Consider the following 22,445-nt stretch of genomic DNA (forward strand, 5'->3'; position numbering starts at 1 on the left):
TGCTTAGAAGGAAGAATAACATTTTTCACCAGGATTTACACCAAGAATGGTTACCATCAGTGTATGAAAAATATTCTTTGACAATAAAAACCAACATCCAATGGTTTTGATTATTGCTTCTAACCTGTTATGCTTAAGAATTTTAATCACAAATCAAGTTAGGTAATTAAGAATCATACGCGTGGTATTTAACCATATTCATCTTAACCATAACTAGTTCAAATGACTCAAATGAAACTAGCTAGTTAAAGAGTTGTTCAATTGCAATAGAAAACACAATTGAAACCAACTCGGTTTGATTCACTTGAATCAATCATGAACATTATAGCCACGGTTTGTAAAGATTGCATTCCTTATGATTTAAATGTTTAAGTCCATGAACTGACCGATTTGACAAAGTAACCAGCTTTAGTATGCGTACGGGTATGCGTACTTAAGCAACCAGATTTGAGTTTGTTAAGTTTCCAAACTCAGCAGAAATTTTCGGTTTGAAAACTTCCGCCAGTATGCGTACGGGTACGCATACTTAAGGTGACTAGTTTAGGATTTTGTAATTCCCAAACTCAGCAGATATTTTCGGTTCGAAAACTTCCGCCAGTATGCGTACGGGTACGCATAATTATCTTGTCTCCTTCACCAATTTGGTATACACACATATGCATACACTTGGTTCCCGGTTTGTGGATTTATACACTAATGTGCGAACACACTATATATGCTTATATCCAAACATGGTTACATTCTTAACTCTTTATTTCAATCATTGAAACATTCTTCTATAATGACAATAACCGTTTTCACACACTATTGCATCAAAGCAATTTTCAATATATTGAAATAATCATTATCGAAACATTCCAAGTCTTACACCAAATGATTGTATCACACAAACCATGTAAGATGTTACTCGGAAATTTTCTTATAATATAAGATGAATTTGGTCAAAGCGAAAGCTTACCAACACATATTTCGAGAAATATGTAAGCGAGTTAGACTCAGCTCGAAACAATAAATTGTTCCACATATTCAAAAATTACCCAACATAATATGTGCGCCCCGATTCTTTTGCAATCCTCACTGCATGTACTAGGCCTTCTTAGTGAGGATGCACTTCGAACACAATCAGGTTGTGTTGAGGTGAACAAAATCTTACTCACCACAAGTATTTGAAACAAAATCATGCATGGACTCTAGGAATTTAACAACTTCTTGAAACTTTCAATAGTTGTTCCATACATTTTTAAGATGTTATCCCTTGTCGAACTCTTGTCTGGAAGATCCTTCTTAATAGTACTCGTTGCTTTATTAATCCTCTTTGGTACCCATTTATGAGTAGCTTTTGGAGCAACATATTTCTTTTTCTCCCCAATATAATTATGAAACTTCTTGGAGGGAATACTAGAAGAACTGAAATTATGAGTCTCAGTTTTTCTCTAGTTTGGAACATCAGATCTTGTCATCTTAACAGAATTAGATCTGGTTTTATCTCGTTTAAGATATCTACAATTCCTTTGCAAGCGACCTGGTTTTCCACAATAAAAGCAATGTTTAGTAAAATGAAAAAAGTTATGTTTAGTGTTAACTGAATGTGTATGTGCTTTCTTTGGAGTTTGACAGAATTTCCTCTTTTCGTCATCGGCAGTTGGTAGAGATCCTTCACTTTTGTCAACCGTGGAAGGTTTTTCTTTAGAAAAATCTTTAGCTCTGACAAATTTTACCTCTTTGCTAATACCAGGACCGTCTATTTCTTCATAGCCCAATCCTCGTGTATCACGATGAATTCTACATGCTCCCAATATCGAGGTTAATTTTCTTGAGCTGCTATTTCTAGACAGACTCTCTTTTAAGCTCGAGTTTTCTTCTTCCAACCTTTTGACCTTTTCGAGCGCAATAACTAGATCATTCTTGGATGATTCACATTGAACTTTAAGATCTTCTCGTTCTGAATCAAATAACAAGTTCATCTCAATGTTCTCCAAGTTATCTAGCTTTGCTTGAAGAATATTTTCCCGATCTCGACTTCCGACAATTTCTTCTTTAAGCATTCGTATTTCGTTGAGATAATCTCTTGCACCAATAGAATCAAGTTGGTCTTGCAAGTCTTTATTCTGACAACGAAGTCTTTCATATTTAACTTTCTCACTGAGTATGGTGCTTTCAGCTTCCGAGAGTTTTGGATGACATTCCTTAAGAAGATTATTAGCAACTGGATCTTTATGGAACACTTCTTCGACAGAATCAAAATCAGTATCCGAAAGAATTTTTTTAGAAGATAATGCAACCTCGCCTGCGTTCTCTTGGTGATCATAATATTCGGGTCCATCATCAAGAGTAAGCAAAGCTGCTGCATATGCCGATTGTTTATGACTCCAGCTAGGACATACTGAAGACAAGTGCCCGAAACCACGACAGTTATAGCATTGTACATCATCATTAGGAGATGTTGTAACTTTAGAAAAACTCTTTTTCCTGTCTCTCAAGAGTTTTCTAAATTGTCGTGGAGTAACATCCTTAGCATCTGGCGAACCAGATTTATCCTTAGAGGATTCAGAATTGTTTGCAGCTTTAAGAGAAATCACCTCTTTTCTAGATGCGTGTTCATTATCAAAGATCTTTAACTTTCCAACAAGAGTATTTCTGGAGAGTGTAGAATGATCGTTTGCTTCTTCAATGGCATGTTTCTTAGACTCGTATCTTGATGGTAGAGACCTGAGAATTTTGGACACAATAACTTTCTCCGGAATAGTTCTTCCTAATTTATATGAGGAGTTAACTATTTAAGAAAGTCTTTGGTTAAACTCATCAAAGGTTTCATCATAAGACATGCGAAGGTTTTCCCAGTCAGAAGCTAGATTTTGAAGCCTTGCTTCTTTCTCTGCGGCACTCCCTTCGAATACGGTTTCTAAGATATCCCAAGCATCTTTAGACTTATTACATGTAGTAACATGGTGCTGAAGATCTGGGATAATGGCATGGATGATAGAATTTAATCCGTCAGAATTTTGCTTTGCAGCAAGAATCTCAAGTTTATCATAATCACCAATATTTGCAACAGTTACACCGTCTACTGTAACTAATGGAGGATCATAGCCATTAACAATACGAACCCATGATTGAAAATCTCGCGCTTGTATAAAAGCACGCGTAGCAATTTCCTACCATAAATAGTTCGTGTCATCGAAGACTGGTGGTACGTGTATAGAGATAGCACTTCTGTCCATAGAATCAGATTGCTACAGACACAGACTTATGAGGTCTTAGCGTGTTGGCCTTCTCTGATACCAATTGAAAATGCGGGGGTCTAAAAACCACACCCAACAATTCGTTTGGAAATCTGAGAGAACTTTCTTAAATATACTTTTAAGAGAATCGACTGGACAGTCAGATTCAATCTAAAGGAAAGTATACCAAATATCTATATCTCTATTTCAGCACAATCAGAGTTAAACAGAAACAAGTCTGTAAACTTGATTTTAGTTTGAAACTCTTGAACCAAAATCTTTTGTGTTAATCACAACCTATTCAATATCCACCGTGTATAAACCTCTTTAAGATACAATCCCTAAAGGAATATTTCAACACAGTGTCCACTTGAAACAGGGTTAGTCCAGACTGGTCTAACAATGTGAAAATAAAAAAATCAATTGTTCAAGATCAATCAAGTCTTATCCAACAAACAAGGTCGGATTTAACAACTATGATTGATTAACGTACAACCTGTATTATTTCGATTATATAAATAAAATATAATAAGGAAAAGAAATAACACAGACACCAGAAATTTTGTTAACGAGGAAACCGCAAAAGTAGAAAACCCCAGTGACCTAGTCCAGAATAAACACACACTGATTATAAGTTGTTTCACCAGATTCCTACTACCTATTCGGACAAGATGTAATACCTGCTTCAGCACTAATAAATCTTCTAGCACAACACCGATTGTCTTTATGAATTCTTCTCGTAAATCTTCTAGCAGAACCAAAGGCTCTCTTTAGAAGATACAACAACACAATTGATACGATTAGATCTTTTGTTTGCACAAAATACCGATTTGATTTCCTTTTAGATGTAAATCAAGGTTTTGGAAATCTTGTGTTTATTTTGATAAAAACAATTACTAGGTAAAAGTAATATCAAACAAACTTGTAGATTAGGGATTATTATACTCTTCAATATAGGAAAAGAAACCTAATGATTCTACAACAAGAACAACTAGAATAAATCTAGAGATATCTTGTTTAAAACTTCTTAAGGTTTTTTACGAGATACCTAAATTGAAGTTTTTTTTCTATCTTCCGATTTCGACTAACAAGTGTTGGTGTACTATCGGAAACTGAATCTATCAAAACCTAGGGTTTATGATCAACAACTCTTGAATGGTTTTATATTAGAAGAGAAAACCTTAGAATAGACAAGAGGTGAAAAACCTAGATTACAAGTTGTATAAACAATCACGAAGATTAAACCCAACTTGGCTTTATGATCCCAATATAAAGACTTTTATCTCACTCTTGTTCAGGACGAACAGAAGACATGGAAAACAACCTTATGAGCTTACACCAATTTTCGAAAGGGGATAAAAAACGTGTAGCAGAAACGAACCCTTTATTTATAGTGAAAGATAGCTTCAAATCTAAGCAAAGCTATTTTCCTTTTTCAAGACTCTCCTAAATTTGGGAGTCATTCCTAAGTTACAACTCTTGCCAAAATAATTAGCAAATATTGTATTTATGTGAATAAATCACATTTTAACTTAGGCAGGAATTAAGAGTTATCACAAATACTTTAAAATGATAATCAAATATGTTTGGATTAATATCCATCTTATCTAGATAAGGAAACATCACCAATTTGACTAAAAAAGACTTCTAGTCACGTAATTGGGCCCAAGTCCGTGAACCGTTACAAGCAGCCCATGGATTGTTTCCTACTAACGAACTGTAACAATTACAACAACACTTATAATTGTTACTTTAATAAATCACTCATAATTTCATCGTAATAACTCAGAATTGAGTGATTCTTGACTCGTGGAATTCATAAGCTCATTCACTATAACATGAGAACCTTTCCAGGGATAAAGGTTATTGTCACAAAAGTCGTGGCTCAAATAACCTCGAGTGTATATATATAAATGTACATTTATTGTCATAGGAATTGTTCCATAGAGTGAGCATTTGTTTGGATAGACTACAAAAGTAGAATTGAACAAGAATCCAAATGAAATCAATTACCACATACCTTTGTTGATGAAGTCGTTGTTGATGTCTTCTTGTAATCTTCAGTCTTCATCCTTAAGAGTAGTTTTTCTTAGACCTAATCTAGTCCGAAACTATCTTTAATATACTAAATCAACAATGCATTTTGGCAACTAAAATTGACAACTAACTTGACATACCAACGCTAGTGGGTTTAACCGAGCAATGCTCTAACATTATGTTTATGATTGTGTATTGGCTATGTAAAGCCTTTGATATTTTGATATGGGTGTGCTCAACAACTTAACGCATTTTTTATGGTTTATTCAATTTGATATCTTATCGTTGTATTCATTTGGGCATTTTTTGTACTCGTCTATGTTGCAAAAGGCGTTAGGCGAGGCGAGGCGCCAAGCCCGTTGCCTCATGCCTTAGCGCCTAGGCGCGACTAAGGTGCCTAAGCGAACACTTATATGCAAGACAAGTACTTAATCTTTATATACGGGGAAAACGCAATTTTATAGTGGGTAAAATATTTGTGCATCTGCTACTCATGCTTGCAATTGTTTTTCTGGTGGGTAAACGAGATTTTCTACTAATTGAATAGATAGATACAAAGATGATTATGATCTTTATATATAATTATATATATATATGTATCACTATATTTTTTTTATTACCATCTCTTAATCACGCAATGTGAGCGGTGATTGATAGCATAATACTGAAACAGGAAATGAAGTAATATATTTGCACATTTATGAATTAAGTTTCCAAATCCATTATTAATGGATTAGGAAATAACAACTAATCCAACAATCATATTTATGAACTGTGGGAATATTAATTCTTTTTTATGGAAGCATTTGACATATATGATATCAATGATCAAGATTCAAAAGATAAAGAAACAAAATGGTTTGAAACTATTATCATGATGTCAATTTCTTCTGCAGAATGTAAAATCTTAGTACAATTTTCGCTTTTCGGTTCTTTAAGTTTCGAAATTTATAAATTTAGTACTAATTATTATTTTCTGTTTTCTGATGTAATTGATCATGATGTAATCAAAATTTCATATTAATGAAATTATGAGGCATTGCCTTTTTCCTTAAAAAAAGTGTCCTAATTAAATGAGTCATGTAGATAACATACCCTAAACTAATTTCTCCATAACAACTTTTGAATATAGGACATCTGTAAGGTCTCTGTGATGTAGGAGCTAAACGTGGTTTTAAGGGTATCTTATGGTCAAACTCTCTTGGTGGAAGAGGTGAAGTTGGTTCAGCAAACACATCTTTAAAATTATCCAACAAAGAAGTAATTGCAAATAGAATACGAGAAACTGGAATGGCAGGGATGGAGAAAAACTAACCAATTAATACAGGAAATTTTCTCTTAAGAAATTTCGACAATGTTTCACCACTGAGCACGCTGCAAGAAGGGGTAGAAGAACTTCCTTGTAATGTGATTTTCTTTCCCTTATGCATGAGGGCACTTTAAATGCAGCCATATTGAACATGACATCACCAAGTTGCTTCAACCAATCAACCCCAAAAACCATGTCACACCAACCAAGAGGGAGAACTCTTAGGCCAAGCACAATGGTCAAGGATTTCCCTTACCTACAACTCATTTGAAGCTAAGCGAAATGGATCTGAGGCCAACCGCACTGTAGGTGATGAACATCCCTTAGCTTAATCACACGGAAACTAAATTAAGTTTCCGTTTTTTTTCCAAATTTTATTTCCTCGGATTTAGATAAATATTATTTATGGGTAAAAAATGTTTTAAGAGGAAAAAAATGGAGATATAATAGGGAAAAAAGAGTTTTGGTAAAATAAAAGAGTTAAAAGTGAAAAATAAAGATTAAAATTGAAAATTCCCAAACGGAAACTAAGTATCTATTGAAAATCACACGGAAACTAAGTTTTTGTAAAGTATATTTTTCAATCGCTTAGATACAACCTGCATCAGATCTGATGAACTTTAAAGTGTATCTAAGGGATATCGCTACATTTAAGCGGCACAAAAGACCATATATAGTAGTTAGATTTCGTTACAATTAAGCTATAACGAAACAAAACCGCTTACCAATGCATTGTGCTTCACCTTAAGTCACCAGAAAATCGATAGCCCTACATAGACCATACAAGTCCTCTACACACACTCTTACTAATTGTGGTATCACCATATGCCACTGTGACCAACATATGCCCAGTTGGTTCAATATATATATATATGTAACTAGTCAACTAGTGCAGCGTCCACAAAAATATGGGTACTATCAGTGTCTAAAAGAACCAAAATATCCTTCTTATTAAGTTAGCATGGGACTCTAATAGTATTTTTGGTAACAAGATCCAATCAATGGATGGAGAGAAATCTCCATAGTAGTGTCAACAGAAGTAGTTGGAGAAACCTTTTCTTTTTCAGGCTCATCCATGGAAATCGAACAATAACCTTTTCTCCTGAAAGGAAGAGTCTAATAATACAGTAACTTTTATTTTTACTCTTACCCAGATTCCATATAACGATTTTCCATAAATACTCTCACTAACTCTTACGAACCACATCCGGCCGTTGGATCAAAGCTAACCTAATCCGAAAAGTTCATTAAAATGACCTTGTTAAATAAGCTAAAAAACTAAAAGAAACATGAGAAAATATCAGGCCCAATAACCCAGGACCAAGTCCAAAGGTACATAACATAGTCTAATTAAATTTAAGTTTTAGTTAAGTATCGATAAGTTAAAAATAACCCGGCGTCTTTAGGGGCGACCCCGAAAGAATTAAGAGCGACTAATAAGACAAAATAGGGTCACCCAAACGTAAAATGAAGCCACCCGTTATCTCTCATTTTTCATAATGTCGATTCTACCCTTAATAATCAGTATTTTAGTTTACACTCGGTAGTTTAGATTATATAAAGGAAAATTGTTTTAGTTTTGTAGTATTAAGATTCTAGAGTAGATGAAAGAAAAAAACTGGTGGAGAATATCATTTTTTCTTAAATCAACAACAAACATGGATGGGTATAAAGAAGAAGGTGAAAAACATCATGAAGAATATCATGTTCAGGGTTCAATACTGATTAAAGAGATGATTAAATGCATTCAACACCATTAAAGTCTCAGAATCGGTAGATAATAAAGTACTTTATCAACCGATTATACCTTTCTGTTCAAATAGATACGCAGAATCGGTAGTTTCGTGATGGTTATTATCCACCAACTGTACAATCGGTAGTCTCGTGATGTTCATTATCTACCGATTGTGGTAGTAGCCCCAAATTCAAAATTTTCAAAAACCAATGGAACTTTGCATTTTTCTATTTTCACAATCGGTAGACTCGTGATATTTATTATCTACCGATTGTACAATCGGTAGTCTCGTGATGTTCATTATCTACCGATTGTGCTAGTAGCCTCAAATTCAAATTTTTCAAAAACTAGTGGAATTTTGCATTTTTCTATTTTCACAATCGGTAGAATCATGATATTTATTGACTACCGATTGCACAATCGGTAGTCTCGTGATGTTCATTATCTACCGATTGTGCTAGTAGCCCCAAACTCAAAATTTTCAAAAACTAGTGGAATTTTGCATTTTTCTATTTTCACAATCGGTAGACTCGTGATATTTATTATCTACCGATTGTACAATCGGTAGTCTCGTGATGTTCATTATCTACCGATTGTGCTAGTAGCCCCAAATTCAAAATTTTCAAAAACTAGTGGAATTTTGCATTTTTCTATTTTCAGAATCAGTAGAATCGTGATATTTATTGACTACCAATTGTACAATCGGTAGTCTCGTGATGTTCATTATCTACCGATTGTGCTAGTAGCCCCAAATTCAAAATTTTCAAAAACTAGTGGAATTTTGCATTTTTCTATTTTCACAATTGGTAGACTCGTGATATTTATTATCTACCGAATGTACAATCGGTAGTTTCGTGATGTTCATTATCTATCGATTGTGCTAGTAGCCTCAAATTCAAAATTTTCGAAACAAAGCAAAGAAGAGAACACAGTCATAATCGGTTGATAAAACCAATACTAAACTACCGATTATAAAAGGGTATATAGGTATTTTTTAACTATTAGGACATCCCATAGCCACACCTATAAGATGGGAATAAAAAAATCGCCCCTAATTCTTTCGGGTCGCCCATAAAGATGCCAGACTAATTTTTAACAACATTTCTTATTTTAAGTCAAAATTTTGAATTCATTAGCAACTATGCCTTTTTTATAAGATATAAACTTCAATTTAATTAATAATACTGCGCCATTATATAAGATATAAACTTGGACAATAAAAACCTATTAAATAAAGACTTCAATAAAAATCTCCGTCAATCTTTGACCTCTTGGAGTTTTTCATTTCTAGAAACTTCTATTTGATACGATTTTGAGGAGATTTTCCTTTGTTCTTCTGACTAGTATGGTTAACTTTCTCTGCATTGATTTTCCTTGTCTCGAACTTTTCTTTACATTTTAGATGCAGGTTTGACTTGGTTAAATATCCAAATCTTGCAGACTTCTTTGGTATTTACTTATTTCTTTATAACGATCACATATCTTGTTAACAACAACTTTAAGTACTACTCTAGAAAAATCAAGTTGGGTTTTAAATTCTAGTATTTAAATTTTTCTGAGATTTAGAAAGGGAAATTTTTTCTATGTAAAAACTTTGGTGCAGAAAAAAAACAAATTTGAGAATCACCTATTTTATAGGCGACAGAAAAAAGAGCTGTTGGAAATAGAATTTCCACATAGCGACATAGACTAAATCGCCAGCGATAAAATATTTATCATTGGTGCTGTAGATATGATCGCTCGATAGCATTTCCATCGCTGAACCTTTTACCCATAGTAAAGGGACTAGTTTGTCAGGGCTTTAGAAAGAACACGCGATTGGGGGATATCAAAACTAATTGGGGGATAGAAGAAAAGGACAAAAACTGGATCCAAATATCAAATCAGGGTCACCCCTTATCTAATTATTTTTTTAATTCCTAATCTACCCCTCACTAATCAGGTTTAGTGTTTAATTATACTTAGGAAAATCATAAGATTATTTGATAAATGATTAGTGTACTATTTAGTTTTGGGTGAGGTGAGAGTTGAAGGAGGGAAAAAAATTTGAGAGGGAAGTTTTTCTGGTGAAAATGGTGGATGATAGTGAAAAGAGAATTGCTGTTGAATCTTTAGCTCAACTATAAAAAGAAGTTTTTTTTCTTTGAATTCTCCATTGTTTTTCTCTGAAAAAGCTCGGTGCCGTCATATGTTGGAAATTTTCATAAATGTTTGCCTCTACGAAGAGTTTTCGGTGATCGACCTGAACGACACAGTCCGTTTTGAATTTTTTCTACGAGAAAATTGAATTTCAGTCCGTTTTGATTTTTTTTTCCTGATTTTCAGTCCACTGCCGGCATAGTCAGTTAATTCTCGAGCATGCCGGTACAGCTACCGGCATGATATGTTGCTTGAATTTCTTTGCCGGCACATTATGTAAAGTATCCAGAAACTTGAAAAAAATTTCCACTTAAGTACCGGCATTAATAGATTTCTATCGAGCATGCCGGCACTTAGTTACGACATTGAATGTTAGTTATCAAGCATGCCGGCACCATTTTCCGGCATGGTCTTCATCATTTCCGGCATGATCTTCATCACTTCCGACGGTGTAAAAAAATTTATTTCTGACATGGTCTTCATCACTACCGGCATGGTCTTCATCACTTCCGGCATAGTCTTCATCACTACCGGCATGGTCTTCATCTATACCGGAATGGTCTTCATCACTTCCGGCATGGTCTTCATCACTTCCGGCATGGTATTCATCACTTCCGGCATGGTATTCATGTTCCGAATGTAAAAAAAAAAATCGATTTCAAATTGAGGAACCGGCAGAGAAGGAGAAGACAATTTGAAAGGGAGTCGGGAAAATTTAGAATTTGAAAGGGAGTGGGGAATATTTAGGTTTCAAAGCCCTAACCCTAAAAGAGATTAATAAGAGTTGAAGATGGAAATGGGGATATGATTTTGTTTTTTGATTTTTATTTCGAAGGAAGAGTATTTTAGTATTTTTGCCCTCAAAAACACCCCTTAGCAAGCACTATTGGTTGGAGGAAGTAATTCATATCCCCCAATTAGCTTTGATATCCCCAATTGCGCGTTCTTTAGAAAGGTATATCAAAACTAGTCATAAAAACCCTAGATGACCAAACTTGTGGTACAAAAACCCCACTCAAATGTTGAGACTCATTAAAACTCCATCTTAAACTAAACTGATACGAAAACCCCAAATTTTAAAAAAATTGATACAAAAACCCCAAATTTCAAAATTGGTTTCATCAAATTTTACGATGAAACCAAAATTTCATTTTTTTAGGATTTTTGTGTTATTTTTGTATTGACGGGTTTTTTTATTGATGGATAGTGAACCTTTAGGGTTATAACTCGCGCACCGAAAGTATATTTCAACAAAGTGAACTTAGCAAGAGTGCGAGCCACACAATTGACTTCACTCTTGATATGGTTGAATTGGACCAAGTTAAATAAAAATAATGCACAATCAAAAGTCTTCCACATAATTTTCATATTCTCCGATAAGCCAGCTGCAATCTCCATCACTAGTGCGATTCAAGAATCTGTCCCCGTGGATAGACAGGCATCTATCCATGACTGAGTCACGACTCAAAAGATATTTAACCGAGTCACATCACTAGCCGATACCCGCCACGCGGCCGAATCTGATTCAAGACATAGACGGGGATGACGTACTACTACTCATAGGGCAGGGCTGACACTAATAAATAAAATCTGATCCTCCCCAGAAAGAAAAGAAAAAGAATAAAATTGTTCCTTCTTATCACAAACACAGAACAAAAGCTCTCTCTGCTAAAACAAAACGAAGAAACCCTAGATACAAACTCTCAAAGAAGAAGAAAGATGTCAGGATTCACACAAGATTGGGAACCAGTTGTGATCCGTAAGAAAGCACCAACATCCGCTGCTAAGAAAGATGAGAAAGCTGTGAACGCTGCCAGACGTGCCGGTGCAGAGATTGAAACTGTTAAGAAATGTAATCATCAATCCATCCTTATCTCCCTCTTGCTTTTCTCTTTGTTTTTGTGATTTAGATGTTTAATCGCTGTTATGAATTGATGTTTTGATTATAGGCTTTTTTTTTTTATCGAAGATCTGTTTATTCCTGTGTGTGTGAAGTTTTGATTTGTGATTAGGTGATGAGGTCGTTGGTAAATTCAACTAGTTTTCGCGCTAAATCTTAGGTTGATGTTTTCTTTTTTTAATCAGAACTATTGATTGTTTTTTATAGTTTGGGATATATAATTTGAGTGTTGTTCTTTTGATAGTTTCATAGGTTTAATATTAATATTAAGATTATAAAGACTTGTATCGTTGGATGTCTTTTCTTTGTCTAGAGTAAGCATAAATCTGCGTTAGTTATCTTCTTTGTTTAGGCTTTTAATAGTTTTCTCCAAATTCATTAAAAGGTTTGACATTAAGATCATAGTGACAGCTGCTGTTCAATCATATAATAGAGATAGAGGTGGAAGGATAGTTTGTGCCACATGCCTGCTCAAATACTAGTTTATCACACCGCCAGTAGCAGGGGTTTTGTGGTATTTAGAAAAATTATGTCTGTGGATTGTGTCTTTGTTGTTCCCTTTGTACTAGTTCAGCTTATGGCATTGCATCTTTTTATTCAAGACTTATTTGCTGTGTTGTGTGCCTGCTATGATTGGTTATTGAAAACATAACAAGATGTTGACTTTCTTTTGCTAATTGAAAGAGCTATTGGAAAAAGTATTTGGTTTGGGTTTTAGTTTGAATTTAGCGATGAAGATTCATGTGTAGGCGGTAGACCCATATACTACCATTTCGTTTCATATGTTTGCTTCACGTAATTGCTTCTCTTCACTGATACTTACATTTGTTGTAATTTAAGGTTGATTAATTAAATTTAGAAATATCTAGAATTGCCTAGACATGGTTGGTTGGTTGTAGAATACCCAGAGAATTCTAGATTAGTCCTACTAGTTAACAAGTCTAGATTATTCTAGTATTGTACTGTCAGATAAATAGATAAGCCTAGAATTATCTATGGCTAATCAAAGTTGGTTGTGAAAATATTTGTACAATAAGTTCTAGAGTAACAAGAAGTGAGTCTTTTTGTAAACAAAGGTCTGTGTATGACCAAAGTTTTAAGAGTAATGAAATTCTCAGTATTCTTAAACCATCGGTTGAGCCAATTTTCAAATCCTTCAATACCCATTTAGCCTTTAATCCCAAACTCATATCCAACAACGTTATATTATGATTTTAGTTGTCACCCCTTTGCTATATTCATGTATTCTCCTGGTATGATATATCTTCTCGATGGCCTTAATCTATTTTTTGGTGAAACATATTTCTTATCTTTTTATCTATTTCTTTTAGCTACTGCGGGAACAAATAAAGCTGCCTCCAGCGGAACTTCATTGAACACGAGGAAACTTGATGAAGAAACAGACGTTCTTGCGCGTGAGTATTTCCTCTTTAATTTTCTTCCATGGCAGTTGCGTTTGCTAGGTTTTTTTTTGTTTTTTTACTTGCAATCTGGCTAACACATCAGATTTTCTGATCCTGTTTCGATGTGAACACAGATGAAAGAGTACCATCTGAACTAAAGAAAAACATCATGCAGGCTCGTTTGGACAAGAAAATGACTCAATCTCAACTTGCACAGGTAGTTCCTTCCCTCTGGAGTCTGAAGAAGTTTGTTCAAGTTCCCTGTTTAGTTAACATTTGTTCGAGTTCCTTGATTAATACTTAATGGAGATACCTTGTGTGTTGTGCAGCTGATCAATGAGAAGCCACAAATTGTCCAGGAGTATGAATCTGGGAAGGCCATACCAAACCAACAGATAATTACAAAGCTGGAAAGGGTTCTTGGTGTGAAGCTCCGAGGAAAGAAGTAAAACAAAATCCGCAGTGAAGAAGGATACTGAAAGTCTTCAGTAGGGTTCTCTGTTGCTATTATTACTAATATGAAACGAATTTAGTTTTCAGTATCCATGAATTTGAAAAAACCCCTAAAAAGTGGGCGATGATGTTAATCCTGTGTTTTATGGAGTAAAGCAGTCTTTTGGGCAGGATTCTAAAGAAGAATGACGTGTGCTGTTTATACTGTGCCTTACTCTTCATCATTCTAGTGATGTGTTTTTACGGCTTTCCACTTCTGCAATGTGTTCATCTTATTTTATAATCTGGTTAGTTGAAAGAAGTTGCAGCTGTAAATAATTTTTTGTGAATTAGTCGATCTATCGTGGGTGGGGGTGCTTGCAGTGATCTTTATTGCAGCTGCCACCTTTTCTATCTTTTATCACCTTCATTTAGAGATGAAAAGGCCAAGAGGAGATTGTCCAAGTTGTTAATATTTCTGCTCAGAATATACAACTTGTGATCTCTCCCATTCTCGGCAATCAACAGTAATCTTGTATTGCTGTAACCGCCTTCATCTCTGAAGATAACTTCCCTATGTGTATTAACAGTCTGTCATCATTGGTTTCCATTGATTGTCTAATCATTCTCATATTCAGAAAATCAAAATTTCCATTACTTGCAAGGCCAACATTAGGATGGTTGGCTGCTCCATATTTATACAACAATCTTTCTTTGAAATATAAATATCACAAACAAAAGCTGATATCGAGAAGATAAACATCTGAATACATTTGAGGTAGCTAATATAAGCCAGTAGGCAGTCGTAGTATAGATAGAGGGAGACGGACAAATAATAAAAGTATCTTTTGTTCTTTTTCTTTCTTTACTCACAGGCTAGTTTTGTTCCAAAGCTAGTGAGGCAGATGGCAAATGCTTGGAAAGCGGATAGAGGCTGTCTGTAATCCATTGTGAACATGTCATCACCAACCTTTCCAAACTGTAAGAGCACGACATCCTCGTCTCCTTTTCCTCCTGGTTGGCTAGGATCTACTACCGCAGCCAACTGAAAGTTCTTCACTGAAGCAACTGTTACCCGACCATGAAAATTCAAGCACCAGCACTGCAAGGGCTCATGCCACCTTGGAGCTTTGTTCCTCAGAACCATAGAGTCAGAAGTGGCTGTCACACCCTGCAACTCAACATCCTTCTTCTGCGCTTCTTCGTCAGTAACTTGTTTTGTCTCCGAACTCCGCAGATTGCACAGCATCCTTCTTGGACCTCTTGACTTTAAGAGATTGAACTTGTAAGATACCTGGCCGATTTCAAAGTTGCCAGCAGGAACCTGGGGGCTTATTTGCTTACTAGCAAAACGGCGGGTTGACGGACAGTTCGAGGGCTTTGCACCATTAAAAGGAGGTTGACTATCGTAGATTGTGAATTTGGTCCCAAGGAAATCGGAGCTGCATGAAATTATAAATTCTGTGGTTATGTAAACAGGGTTGATCATACAATTATAATTACTATTGGTAGGCAATAAACCAGCATTCAATACACTACTATACAGTCCACACCGCAGTATCTAGTTACAAACACAGGGTTTTATCTACCAACTTGGAAGCATTAGATGATGTTAGAAATACCACGGCATCAGAATGAGAATCTCACAGGCAGGGTTTTTTTTTTCAAAAGGATAGCCAAATTTTAACATAGACAGAAATATATACAAGTCTGTTCCATAATAATTTTGGGGTTGCCTTCAGTGATTTATTTTTCCAAAGTAGGAAAAATATACGATATGAGGATTTTCCAAAATTAAGGAGAGGCTAGGGCCACCTTTAGCTTCAAGGTGGCTCCTTCCCTGGTTGCAGGTACTGATATAAAGAAATAATACGAGCTATAAAAGATAAAAAAAATATTTTGAATTCCCTAATGGAAATTACTGTCAACTTAAACTATCGGTTGGAAATCTAAATGTCATTTTTGGTTATAACATGAAAAGGAAGAGTCAACAAAAATGATCTGACCTCAACTTCCCAACATATGCATTACTTCCTTGAGATATATCATCTGCGTCAAGTGATATAATATACTCTGTATGGGCACCACGCCTGAACCTTCGTGCTGCTAAGAGAAATTTTCCCTTATCCATGAAAGCTGCGGGAGTAACTCAAATGAGATAAAACCTTAACAGTTCAAGAAGCAACTGCACAAGAACTCATAGACTGAGAATAAAAGTTAGAGAACTAGTCAATCTAAACATACAAAAAGATGCAACACTTATTTTCGATTTTGAGGTCTGCATGACAGCGTTAAACCTAAAGTCTCAACATACTTATGAATGGATCAAACCTTGAAAGACAAGGAGACTGACCCCATGAAACTGGACCACGCCACTATCACTCTCTTCATCTACTAATTAATTAGATCCTTGTATTCACTTACTAACATGTCACATATATTCAGGATTTCTTAGTTTTATAGTTGGCCAATCCATATCTGCCAGCTCAAATTCATTTCTTTCCAGTCATAATCAATCAGAATTCTCTCCTTTCTTTCCAGGGTTCCAAAGTCTTCTTCATTGATTTGCCGAATCATTTATGTTGAAAGAGTTATGTTTTAATCCAGACAAACTGCTTAGACTAAAATGCTAAGTTGTTAGTCTAATCAATCCTTCTCCATTGATTATACTAATCTGCTTATTCAAATTGCAAATGCTCATGGTCAATTTATCACATCACATGTCATTCTAATTGGTAAATAACTATTTTTTTTCTATGGTCTAAGAATGTATTATCGACAGTTCCCTACGTATCCATTCAGTAGTGAATTTTGTCAGTTTTAAAGTAAGTCATCAAGTGTGGGTGACAGCCTAAATCTTCCAACTATCTGTTCCATTTGAAATGTTTACAATAAATCATAGAATGCATACACAACCTCAATATACCCAGTAAAACTAGACGGGCTTAATCAAAATCTATGATCACCAAAAGGTATGAGATACCTATATCTACCAGCAATCATATAGTCAATTACAATGAAGTTAAAATCCAAAGACTAGATGGGAAATTATAGTAAGAAAGCATAAACACAATCCCTTTTACGAAACTACTAATTCACATGATCCAAACTTAGACACCTTGACAGGGCTAAGTCAAATCGGAAAAAAACTATCAAAATGCGCACAAAAGTCAAATTTGAGCAGCTATATAAGTCCCACAGGAAACTAGCCATCATACAAATATAACTATTACTACTACAGCTGCAGAGATAAGAACAAACCCCAAAAGACAACTTACTATGTGAAGACATTGGAAAAAGTAATCTACATATATTAAGTAAAGATCTCTTTTAGTGCTTACTTGGGGTAAGTCCAAGATAAAGATAAAACGTAGAGTTCTTCTTGTTCCGTTTAATAAAACATTGTAGCGGAAAATCTCGAGGTCCCGGCTGAAATCGAAAAAATGAAAATGCCCATTACATCAAATTTAACACACCTAAATTTGTTTCAACAACACTAATTTTGAACTATCAAATGCAATAATACCACATCAGAATTGGAATAAGATGTAAGCTATTTGATTGATTTACACACAATGCCCAAATCAAAAACTAGATCAATTTGCATTTCTCATCATAAAATTTAATAATAAAATACACAAATGAAATGGAAATTAAATTCAATAAATGAATCAGATCTGGGGGCATGGAAATTGAATTCACCTGTTTGAGGGAAGAAGGGAAAGTAATTTTTCCAGTTTGAAGAGGAGATTTAACAATCCCTTTAGTAACATCTCTCCATCTCTTACACACACAAGCACAGGAAACAACACTTTTACGAATCGGCCATCGATCTTCGCTCAATTCAACTCGTTGAATAATGTTTTCGAGAATCTCCGGTAACATTTTAGACCAGCAATCCGAATCATCATCATCATCATCATCTTCTTTATCTTCATCTTGGCATTCAATGATTTCTTCTTCTTCTCTGGGATGGGTATTGTGAAGTAATTCCTGGATTAATGAAAAAGAAGAATTTCTCCTTCTTCCTCCTCCTTTGGTTGTGAGAAGAAATGCTCTTCTCAGAGTAGCCATGTCTCCACCTTCCTCCTCCTCCTCTCTGTGAGAAGAGAGAAAAAAAGAAAAAGAGAAAAAATTGTGATGGAGATTTAACAGACAGAAACAGTAATTGGTAAACCAGAAATTTTAATTTTAATTTTTTTTCTTAGTTGTCCAAATTTGCTGGTCTTATTAGGACTACGGGTTTGGTCCTTTGACTTGGTCTTCCTTATTTTATTTTATAAATAAAGTTAACTAGGCCACTTGCGCAAGCTTTGTGTGAGCCTTATTGCAGGCAGGACTAACTGGTTTGGACTTTGGTCTAGGTTGGAAAATCGGCTATAATACTTCCTTTTTTCTTTTCTTTTTTTTGATAAAAGAAAATCATTGAATTAACTGCTCAAATTGTCACCGTGTCTTGCCAGGAGACTACAAAAACTTGCAGCAAAATTATTAAAGAGGGTTATATTTGTAGTAGATTCTCTAACAGACTTTGCAACCTCATCAGCTACTTGATTATCCCTCGTACTAACAAAAGAAAAATTACAATGCATGAAACTTAAACTTAAGTGTTTTATTTCCTTCATAATATTCCGATTTTCCCCTTGGATGAGGAGAACATCTTCAGTAATTAATTGAATAACCAGCTTAGCATCAGCCTCTATATGAATCTTCTCGAGTTGCGTTTCTCTCACCCATGTTAAAGCTTCACGTATGGCCATGCATTCTCCAGCTTCAGGACTCAGAACTCCATCTGCGAAGCTTCCTTTGATCCTTCACAATTTCCTGTATTAGTTCGTAACACAATGCCAGTTCCAAGCATATTAGTTTCATGACTGAAAGATGCATCTACATTAAGTTTAAAAACATCAGGAAAAGGTGGTTATCACTGTGATATCATGATAGCATTTAAATTATTATTAGTAATGCAAGATTCATGCAGATGAGATAGCTTGAAAGTTCCCATTTGGTAAATTGGCACTGAGTTAAGAACATGTCTAATCATAGTAGATCTGCCATCTTGATTAAGAGATGTAGAAGACCAAGTTGAATATCTGCGCATAAAATTTTCTTAAATGGCTTTGAAAACTTCTTTTTTTGAATGTCCTAGAAGAAAAGGGGAACCAAGATATCTTTCTTTGGAGGTCATAGGTTAACACCAAGTAAATGGGTGAGAGTTTCAACAACTTCAGGTGTTGTTTTCTTGTTGAAATAAATTGAGGACTTCTCAAAATTAATTACTTAACCCGACTGATTGCTAAAGTTATGTAGAAGGTCCAAAAGATTGTTAGCTGAAGTAATATTTGCTTCAGTGAAAATCAAGAAGTCATCTGCAAAAAGCAAATGATTAATGGATGGAAAATTTGTAGCCGATTTAATACCTTTAATGGTCTTGATAAAAATTCCATTGCAATAATAAATAGATATGGTGATAAAGAATCACCTTGTCTAACTCCTCTTGTTGGATGTGAAAAAGCGGGGGTCTAACAACCACACCCAATATTTTGCTTAGCAATCTGTATGGACAAACTCCAATATACTTTCAAAAGAATCAACTAGACAGTCAAACTCAATCTTAGGAAAAGTACATCCAAGAGTTATATCTCTATTTCTTAACTCAATCTGCAATCAAACAAATGGGAACTTGCGAGCCCGATTGAATATAAGAAATAACTTGGACGGTATCAAAAACCAGTATCCAAGTGTCAATAAATTTAATCAACAACCAAAGGTTGGATTCACAATTGATTGAACTTACACACAACCTGTGATATTTCAATTATATAAAAAATATAATGCGAAAAAGAAATAACACATACATCAGAAATTTTGTTAACGAGGAAACCGCAAATGCAGAAAAACCCCGGGACCTAGTCCAGATTTGAACACCACACTGTATTAAGCCACTACATACACGAGCCTACTCTAAGTTAACTTCAGACTGGAATGTAGTTGATCCCTAACCAATCTCACACTGATCAACGTATAGTCGCGTTCCTTACACCTCTAGAACCACGCCGGATTCTGCGCACTTGATTTCCTTAGCTGATCTCACCCACAACTAAGAGTTGCTATGACCCAAATTCGAAGACTTGATAAACCAATCTGTCTCACACAGAAAATTCTATTGAATAAATAAATCTGTCTCCCACAGAAATACCTATGAGTTTTGTTCCGTCTTTTGATAAATCAAGGTGAACATGAACCAATTGATATGACGAAATTATATTCCCGAAGAACAACCTAGAAATATCAATCACCTCACAATAATCTTAATCGTATGGTAGAGAAACAAGATATTGTGGAATCACAAACGATGAGACGAAGATGTTTGTGACTACTTTTTATCTTTCCTATCGGAGATTAAATCTCGAGAAAATCGTAGAGAAGATAGTACTCAACACGATAGAAAACAACAAGATCATAAAAAGCAACTACAGAGAAAATAGTTGGGTCTGGCTTCACATTCCCAATGAAGTCTTCAAGTTGTTAACCTGCTGGGTTTTGGAAAAATCTAAGGTCAAAGGAGAATTGACTCTAGTCGCAACTAGTATCACACATGAGGTGTGGGGATTAGGTTTCCCAGTTGCTAGAGTTCTCCCTTATATAGTCTTCAAATAAAGGTTTGCAATCAATGTTACCTTGGTAACAAAGTATTCAACCGTTAGATCGAACTTAGATTGTTACACACAAATGAAAAGTGACTTCATTTAGATATGAGTAACCGTACCTAAACGTGTACACCTTGTTGGATCAACAATAGTTAACCAAAGTTAGCCATATGGACACTTTCATATCAACCATATTCATCTTAACCAAAACTAGTTCAAATGACTCAAATGGAACTAGTTCTAGAGTTGTTCAATTGTTTATATTCTCATAGAAGTATACAAGACACAATTGAAGCAAAATCGATTTTGATTCACTTGAATCAATTCATGAACATTACAGCCACGGTTTGCAAAAGATTGCATTTCTTATTATATAAATGTATTAGTTCATCAACAAATCGATTTTAGAACATAACCTACTCAAGTATGCAAACGGGTACGCATACCTAAGTGGACGTACTAAGTTTGAGTTCGCCAGTATGCGAACGAGTACGCATACCTTCCAAACTCAGTTGAATTTCCGGAACTTGAAACTCATGCCAGTATGCATACCGGTATGCATACTAGCTTCCCTGACTTTCATTAGCCAACCAGCACGCATATGTGTATGGATACTATGGTTCTTGGACTTGGAATAACTTGCAACAGTTAGCATATAAGTACGCATATTGTGTTATATCCAATCATAGTTATTTGTTCTAAACTCCCATTTCAGTCATTGAAACATTCTTGTAAGACGACAATAACTGTCTCACACAAACTATTAGCTTCAAAGCAATTTTCAAGTGATCGAATGATCATACGAAACATTCCGAGTCTACATCAAATGACCGCCTCACACAAATCATGTAAGATGTTACAAGACGATTTTCACATGATCATCTTTTGACTTTCGTCAAGAATATAAGATGAACTTGGTTAAAGCGAAAGCTTAACAACACATATTTCGAGAAATATGTAAGCGAGTTAAACTTAACTCGAAATATCAAATGTGTATAATCGAAGTCTATATAGCTATACGACCTTTTGTCTCAAATAGGAGATAGAGTAGATAGACTTTTGAGTGATAGATGAGTTCAAGTCTCCACATACCTTTTGTTGATGAAGTTCCACAAGCTCCCCTTAGTAGTTCTTCCTCTTCAATCGACGGACGACGTGAAGTCTAATGCTCAACTACACTTTCTATCCTAATCCGAGACTTAGCTATAAGTAGACTAGAAATCAATACTTATAGTTTTGGCAACTAAACTTTAGAAACAAGCTTGAGATAGCAACGCTTGCGAGTTAGACCGAGCAGTGCTCTAACAGGATGAAATTCTTCACAAGGGGACCCATTAAGTATAACAGAAAGAGATGTGGTGCTGATGCATTGATGTATAAGGTCACAGAAGTCCTCACTGAATCCAAAAAACTTAAGAACTTTGATCAAGAAACCCCATTCCAATCTGTCAAAAGCCTAGGACATGTCAAGCTTTAATGCCATCCAACCAATTTTTCTTATTTTCTTTTTGATGGAGTGAATTATTTCTTTAGCAATAACGATATTATCACTTATTAATCTCCAGTGACATAAGCTGCCTGATATGGTGATATAATTTTCTCCATTAAAGGCTTAAGTA

The 22,445-nt window shown here is 35.1% G+C and overlaps 2 protein-coding genes across 2 annotated transcripts; one reads left to right on the plus strand and one right to left on the minus strand.

The window, feature by feature from the left end:
* The first annotated feature begins 12,017 nt into the window (after nt 1–12,017).
* LOC113344402 (multiprotein-bridging factor 1a-like) lies at nt 12,018–14,495 on the plus strand. The gene is made up of 4 exons (XM_026588381.1): nt 12,018–12,293; nt 13,673–13,756; nt 13,879–13,961; nt 14,074–14,495. The coding sequence occupies exons 1-4, from the start codon at nt 12,161–12,163 to the stop codon at nt 14,191–14,193; spliced, it is 420 nt and encodes a 139-aa protein (XP_026444166.1). The 5' UTR covers nt 12,018–12,160; the 3' UTR covers nt 14,194–14,495.
* A 312-nt stretch (nt 14,496–14,807) lies between these two features.
* On the minus strand, nt 14,808–18,352 carry LOC113344401 (tubby-like F-box protein 1). Its single transcript, XM_026588380.1, has 4 exons — nt 17,879–18,352; nt 17,518–17,605; nt 16,183–16,312; nt 14,808–15,618 (listed from the first exon to the last, which is right to left on the minus strand). Exons 1-4 carry the CDS (start codon nt 18,248–18,250, stop codon nt 15,042–15,044), a joined length of 1,167 nt encoding a protein of 388 aa, XP_026444165.1. The 5' UTR covers nt 18,251–18,352; the 3' UTR covers nt 14,808–15,041.
* Nucleotides 18,353–22,445: the final 4,093 nt, after the last annotated feature.

The sequence above is a fragment of the Papaver somniferum genome, unplaced genomic scaffold, assembly GCF_003573695.1.
Source record: "Papaver somniferum cultivar HN1 unplaced genomic scaffold, ASM357369v1 unplaced-scaffold_76, whole genome shotgun sequence".
Classification (NCBI taxonomy): Eukaryota; Viridiplantae; Streptophyta; class Magnoliopsida; order Ranunculales; family Papaveraceae; genus Papaver; species Papaver somniferum.